The sequence below is a fragment of the Chiloscyllium punctatum genome, chromosome 40 (assembly GCF_047496795.1).
Source record: "Chiloscyllium punctatum isolate Juve2018m chromosome 40, sChiPun1.3, whole genome shotgun sequence".
In the NCBI taxonomy this organism is placed as follows: domain Eukaryota; kingdom Metazoa; phylum Chordata; class Chondrichthyes; order Orectolobiformes; family Hemiscylliidae; genus Chiloscyllium; species Chiloscyllium punctatum.
Genome location: NC_092778.1, coordinates 21,701,698 through 21,708,842, shown reverse-complemented (window position 1 = coordinate 21,708,842; position 7,145 = coordinate 21,701,698). Strand labels below are relative to the sequence as shown.

At 72.0% G+C, this 7,145-nt stretch overlaps 1 protein-coding gene across 1 annotated transcript in view; it reads left to right on the top strand.

Annotated features, from left to right (window-relative positions):
* The first annotated feature begins 5 nt into the window (after positions 1 to 5).
* The window catches only part of polr3k (polymerase (RNA) III (DNA directed) polypeptide K), a 55,875-nt gene continuing 48,735 nt past the window's right edge, over positions 6 to 7,145 (top strand). Inside the window, 1 exon segment of the mRNA XM_072559458.1 lies at positions 6 to 116. Coding sequence (XP_072415559.1) covers positions 6 to 116 — 111 coding nt within the window.

Here is a 7,145-nt window from a genome sequence, read left to right as displayed (position 1 = left end):
CGGCGATGCTGCTGTTCTGTCCGACCTGCGGGAACGTCCTGATCGTGGAGGAGGGACAGAAATGTTACCGCTTCGCGTGTAATACCTGCCCGTATGTTCACAACATCACCCGGAAGGTGAGGGGGAGGGGGAAGAGAGAGAGACTGGGGGAGTGGGGGGGGGAAGAGAGAGAGACTGGGGGAGTGGGGGGGGGAAGAGAGAGAGACTGGGGGAGTGGGGGGGGGAGGAGAGAGAGACTGGGGGAGTGGGGGGGGGAGGAGAGAGAGACTGGGGGAGTGGGGGGGGGAGGAGAGAGAGACTGGGGGAGTGGGGGGGGGAGGAGAGAGAGACTGGGGGAGGGGGGAGAGAGAGAGACTGGGGGAGTGGGGGGGGGAGGAGAGAGAGACTGGGGGAGTGGGGGGGGAGGAGAGAGAGACTGGGGGAGGGGGGAGAGAGAGAGACTGGGGGAGTGGGGAGAGGGAGAGACTGGGGGAGTGGGGGGGGTGAGGAGAGAGAGACTGGGGGAGTGGGGGGGGGAGGAGAGAGAGACTGGGGGAGTGGGGGGGGGAGGAGAGAGAGACTGGGGGAGTGGGGGGGGGAGGAGAGAGAGACTGGGGGAGTGGGGGGGGGAGGAGAGAGAGACTGGGGGAGTGGGGGGGGGAGGAGAGAGAGACTGGGGGAGTGGGGGTGGGGAGGGAGACTGGGGGAGTGGGGGGGGGAGAGAGACTGGGGGAGTGGGGGGGGGAGAGAGACTGGGGGAGTGGGGGGGGAGAGAGACTGGGGGAGTGGGGGGGGGAGAGAGACTGGGGGAGTGGGGGGGGGAGAGAGACTGGGGGAGTGGGGGGGGGAGAGAGACTGGGGGAGTGGGGGGGGGAGAGGGAGAGACTGGGGGAGTGGGGGGGGTGAGGAGAGAGAGGACTGGGGGAGTGGGGGGGGGTGAGGAGAGAGAGACTGGGGGAGTGGGGGGGGGAGAGGGAGAGACTGGGGAGTGGGGGGGGTGAGGAGAGAGAGACTGGGGGAGTGGGGGTGGGGAGGAGACTGGGGGAGTGGGGGTGGGGAGGGAGACTGGGGGAGTGGGGGGGGGAGAGAGACTGGGGGAGTGGGGGGGGGAGAGGGAGAGACTGGGGGAGTGGGGGGGGGAGAGGGAGAGACTGGGGGAGTGGGGGGGGTGAGGAGAGAGAGACTGGGGGAGTGGGGGTGGGGAGGGAGACTGGGGGAGTGGGGGGCGGGAGGAGGGAGAGACTGGGGGAGTGGGGGGGGGGAGGAGGGAGAGACTGGGGGAGTGGTGGGGGGGAGGAGGGAGAGACTGGGGGGAGTGGGGGGGGGTGAGGAGAGAGAGACTGGGGGAGTGGGGGGGGGAGAGGGAGAGACTGGGGGAGTGGGGGGGGGAGAGGGAGAGACTGGGGGAGTGGGGGGGGTGAGGAGAGAGAGACTGGGGGAGTGGGGGGTGGGGAGGGAGACTGGGGAGTGGGGGGCGGGAGGAGGGAGAGACTGGGGGAGTGGGGGGGGGGGAGGAGGGAGAGACTGGGGAGTGGTGGGGGGGAGGAGGGAGAGACTGGGGAGTGGGGGGGGGGTGAGGAGAGAGAGACTGGGGGAGTGGGGGGTGGGGAGGGAGACTGGGGGAGTGGGGGGGGGAGAGAGACTGGGGGAGTGGGGGGGGGAGAGAGACTGGGGGAGTGGGGGGGGGAGAGAGACTGGGGGAGTGGGGGGGGGTGAGGAGGGAGAGACCGGGGGAGTGGGGGGGGAGAGAGGAGAGAGAGACTGGGGGAGTGGGGGGGGGGAAGGAGAGAGAGACTGGGGAGTGGGGGGGGGGGAGGAGGGAGAGACTGGGGGAGTGGGGGGGGGGGAGGAGGGAGAGACTGGGGGAGTGGGGGGGGGGAGGAGGGAGAGACTGGGGGAGTGGGGGGGGGGGAGGAGGGAGAGACTGGGGGAGTGGGGGGGGGGAGGAGGGAGAGACTGGGGGAGTGGGGGGGGGAGGAGGGAGAGACTGGGGGAGTGGGGGGGGGGAGGAGGGAGAGACTGGGGGAGTGGGGGGGGGGAGGAGGGAGAGACTGGGGGAGTGGGGGGGGGGGGAGAGAGACTGGGGGAGTGGGGGGGGGGAGAGAGACTGGGGGAGTGGGGGGGGGGAGAGAGACTGGGGGAGTGGGGGGGGGGAGAGAGACTGGGGGAGTGGGGGGGGGGAGAGAGGACTGGGGGAGTGGGGGGGGGAGAGAGACTGGGGGAGTGGGGGGGGGTGAGGAGAGAGAGACTGGGGGAGTGGGGGGGGTGAGGAGAGAGAGACTGGGGGAGTGGGGGGGGTGAGGAGAGAGAGATTGGGGGAGTGGGGGGGGTGAGGAGAGAGAGATTGGGGGAGTGGGGGGGGAGGAGAGAGAGACTGGGGGAGTGGGGGGGGGAGGAGAGAGAGACTGGGGGAGTGGGGGGGGGAGAGGAGAGAGAGACTGGGGGGGGGAGGAGAGAGAGACTGGGGGGGGGGGAGAGAGAGACTGGGGGAGTGGGGGGGGAGGAGAGAGAGACTGGGGGAGTGGGGGTGGGGAGAGAGAGACTGGGGGAGTGGGGGGGGAGGAGAGAGAGACTGGGGGAGTGGGGGGGGAGGAGAGAGAGACTGGGGGAGTGGGGGGGGGAGGAGGGAGAGACTGGGGGAGTGGGGGGGGGGAGGAGGGAGAGACTGGGGGAGTGGGGGGGGGGGAGGAGGGAGAGACTGGGGGAGTGGGGGGGGGGGGAGGAGGGAGAGACTGGGGAGTGGGGGGGGGAGGAGGGAGAGACTGGGGGAGTGGGGGGCGGGAGGAGGGAGAGACTGGGGGAGTGGGGGGGGAGGAGGGAGAGACTGGGGGAGTGGGGGGGGGGAGAGAGACTGGGGGAGTGGGGGGGGGGAGAGAGACTGGGGGAGTGGGGGGGGGGAGAGAGACTGGGGGAGTGGGGGGGGGGAGAGAGACTGGGGGAGTGGGGGGGGGAGAGAGACTGGGGGAGTGGGGGGGGGGAGAGAGACTGGGGGAGTGGGGGGGGGAGAGAGACTGGGGGAGTGGGGGGGGGGAGAGAGACTGGGGGAGTGGGGGGGGTGAGGAGGGAGAGACCGGGGGAGTGGGGGGGGGAGAGGAGAGAGAGACCGGGGGAGTGGGGGGGGGAGAGGAGAGAGAGACTGGGGAGTGGGGGGGGGAGAGGAGAGAGAGACTGGGGGAGTGGGGGGGGGGGAGGAGGGAGAGACTGGGGGAGTGGGGGGGGGGAGGAGGGAGAGACTGGGGGAGTGGGGGGGGGGGGGAGGAGGGAGAGACTGGGGGAGTGGGGGGGGGAGAGGAGAGAGAGACTGGGGGGGGGAGAGGAGAGAGAGACTGGGGGGGGGGGAGGAGAGAGAGACTGGGGGAGTGGGGGGGGGAGAGGAGAGAGAGACTGGGGGGGGGAGGAGAGAGAGACTGGGGGAGTGGGGGGGGGGGGAGAGAGAGACTGGGGGAGTGGGGGGGGAGGAGAGAGAGACTGGGGGGAGGGGGGGGGGGGGGAGGAGAGAGAGACTGGGGGAGTGGGGGGGGGAGGAGAGAGAGACTGGGGGAGGGGGGAGAGAGAGAGACTGGGGAGTGGGGGGGGGGAGGAGAGAGAGACTGGGGAGTGGGGGGGGAGGAGAGAGAGACTGGGGGAGGGGGGAGAGAGAGAGACTGGGGGAGTGGGGAGAGGGAGAGACTGGGGGAGTGGGGGGGGTGAGGAGAGAGAGACTGGGGGAGTGGGGGGGGAGGAGAGAGAGACTGGGGGAGTGGGGGGGGGAGGAGAGAGAGACTGGGGGAGTGGGGGGGGGAGGAGAGAGAGACTGGGGGAGTGGGGGGGGGAGGAGAGAGAGACTGGGGAGTGGGGGGTGGGGAGGGAGACTGGGGGAGTGGGGGGGGGAGAGAGACTGGGGGAGTGGGGGGGGGAGAGAGACTGGGGGAGTGGGTGGTGGAGAGAGACTGGGGGAGTGGGGGGGGGAGAGAGACTGGGGGAGTGGGGGGGGGAGAGAGACTGGGGGAGTGGGGGGGGGAGAGAGACTGGGGGAGTGGGGGGGGGAGAGGGAGAGACTGGGGGAGTGGGGGGGGTGAGGAGAGAGAGACTGGGGGAGTGGGGGGGGGGTGAGGAGAGAGAGACTGGGGGAGTGGGGGGGGGAGAGGGAGAGACTGGGGAGTGGGGGGGGTGAGGAGAGAGAGACTGGGGGAGTGGGGGTGGGGAGGGAGACTGGGGGAGTGGGGGTGGGGAGGGAGACTGGGGGAGTGGGGGGGGGAGAGAGACTGGGGGAGTGGGGGGGGGAGAGGGAGAGACTGGGGGAGTGGGGGGGGGAGAGGGAGAGACTGGGGGAGTGGGGGGGGTGAGGAGAGAGAGACTGGGGGAGTGGGGGTGGGGAGGGAGACTGGGGGAGTGGGGGGCGGGAGGAGGGAGACTGGGGGAGTGGGGGGGGGGAGGAGGGAGAGACTGGGGGAGTGGGGGGGGGTGAGGGAGAGAGACTGGGGGAGTGGGGGTGGGGAGGGAGACTGGGGGAGTGGGGGGGGAGAGAGACTGGGGGAGTGGGGGGGGGAGAGAGACTGGGGGAGTGGGGGGGGGAGAGAGACTGGGGAGTGGGGGGGGGTGAGGAGGGAGAGACCGGGGGAGTGGGGGGGGAGAGAGGAGAGAGAGACTGGGGGAGTGGGGGGGGGGAAGGAGAGAGAGACTGGGGGAGTGGGGGGGGGGGGAGGAGGGAGAGACTGGGGGAGTGGGGGGGGGAGGAGGGAGAGACTGGGGGAGTGGGGGGGGGGAGGAGGGAGAGACTGGGGGAGTGGGGGGGGGGGAGGAGGGAGAGACTGGGGGAGTGGGGGGGGGGGAGGAGGGAGAGACTGGGGGAGTGGGGGGGGGGGAGGAGGGAGAGACTGGGGGAGTGGGGGGGGGGAGGAGGGAGAGACTGGGGGAGTGGGGGGGGGAGTAGGGAGAGACTGGGGGAGTGGGGGGGGGAGTAGGGAGAGACTGGGGGAGTGGGGGGGGGGAGGAGGGAGAGACTGGGGGAGTGGGGGGGGGGGGGAGGAGGGAGAGACTGGGGGAGTGGGGGGGGGGGAGGAGGGAGAGACTGGGGGAGTGGGGGGGGGGGGAGGAGGAGAGACTGGGGAGTGGGGGGGGGGGAGGAGGGAGAGACTGGGGGAGTGGGGGGGGGAGTAGGGAGAGACTGGGGGAGTGGGGGGGGGGAGAGGGAGAGACTGGGGGAGTGGGGGGGGGGAGGAGGGAGAGACTGGGGGAGTGGGGGGGGGGAGGAGGGAGAGACTGGGGGAGTGGGGGGGGGGAGGAGGGAGAGACTGGGGGAGTGGGGGGGGGAGGAGGAGAGACTGGGGGAGTGGGGGGGGGAGAGAGACTGGGGAGTGGGGGGGGGGAGAGAGACTGGGGGAGTGGGGGGGGGGAGAGAGACTGGGGGAGTGGGGGGGGGGGAGAGAGACTGGGGAGTGGGGGGGGGGAGAGAGACTGGGGGAGTGGGGGGGGGGAGAGAGACTGGGGGAGTGGGGGGGGGGAGAGAGACTGGGGGAGTGGGGGGGGGAGAGAGACTGGGGGAGTGGGGGGGGTGAGGAGAGAGAGACTGGGGGAGTGGGGGGGGTGAGGAGAGAGAGACTGGGGGAGTGGGGGGGGTGAGGAGAGAGAGATTGGGGGAGTGGGGGGGTGAGGAGAGAGAGATTGGGGGAGTGGGGGGGGAGGAGAGAGAGACTGGGGGAGTGGGGGGGGGAGGAGAGAGAGACTGGGGGAGTGGGGGGGGGAGAGGAGAGAGAGACTGGGGGGGGGGAGGAGAGAGAGACTGGGGGGGGGGGAGAGAGAGACTGGGGGAGTGGGGGGGAGGAGAGAGAGACTGGGGGAGTGGGGGTGGGGAGAGAGAGACTGGGGGAGTGGGGGGGGAGGAGAGAGAGACTGGGGGAGTGGGGGGGGAGGAGAGAGAGACTGGGGAGTGGGGGGGGGAGGAGGGAGAGACTGGGGGAGTGGGGGGGGGGAGGAGGGAGAGACTGGGGGAGTGGGGGGGGGGAGGAGGGAGAGACTGGGGGAGTGGGGGGGGGGAGGAGGGAGAGACTGGGGGAGTGGGGGGGGGAGGAGGGAGAGACTGGGGGAGTGGGGGGCGGGAGGAGGGAGAGACTGGGGGAGTGGGGGGGGGAGGAGGGAGAGACTGGGGGAGTGGGGGGGGGGAGAGAGACTGGGGGAGTGGGGGGGGGGAGAGAGACTGGGGGAGTGGGGGGGGGGAGAGAGACTGGGGGAGTGGGGGGGGTGAGGAGGGAGAGACCGGGGGAGTGGGGGGGGGGAGAGGAGAGAGAGACTGGGGAGTGGGGGGGGGGAGGAGGGAGAGACTGGGGGAGTGGGGGGGGGGGAGGAGGGAGAGACTGGGGGAGTGGGGGGGGGGGGGAGGAGGGAGAGACTGGGGGAGTGGGGGGGGGAGAGGAGAGAGAGACTGGGGGGGAGAGGAGAGAGAGACTGGGGGGGGGGGAGAGAGAGAGACTGGGGAGTGGGGGGGGAGAGGAGAGAGAGACTGGGGGGGGGAGGAGAGAGAGACTGGGGGAGTGGGGGGGGGAGAGAGAGACTGGGGAGTGGGGGGGGAGGAGAGAGAGACTGGGGGAGTGGGGGGGAGGAGAGAGAGACTGGGGGAGTGGGGGGGGGAGGAGAGAGAGACTGGGGGAGTGGGGGGGGGAGAGGAGAGAGAGACTGGGGGGGGGGAGGAGAGAGAGACTGGGGGGGGGGGGGAGAGAGAGACTGGGGGAGTGGGGGGGGAGGAGAGAGAGACTGGGGGAGTGGGGGGGGGAGGAGAGAGAGACTGGGGGAGTGGGGGGGAGGAGAGGAGAGAGAGACTGGGGGGGGGGAGAGAGAGACTGGGGAGTGGGGGGGGGGAGAGAGAGACTGGGGGAGTGGGGGGGGAGGAGAGAGAGACTGGGGGAGTGGGGGGGGAGGAGAGAGAGACTGGGGGAGTGGGGGGGGGAGGAGGGAGAGACTGGGGGAGTGGGGGGGGGGAGGAGGAGAGACTGGGGGAGTGGGGGGGGGAGGAGGGAGAGACTGGGGGAGTGGGGGGGGGGGGAGGAGGGAGAGACTGGGGAGTGGGGGGGGGGAGGAGGGAGAGACTGGGGGAGTGGGGGGCGGGAGGAGGGAGAGACTGGGGGAGTGGGGGGGGAGGAGGGAGAGACTGGGGGAGTGGGGGGGGAGAGAGACTGGGGGAGTGGGGGGGG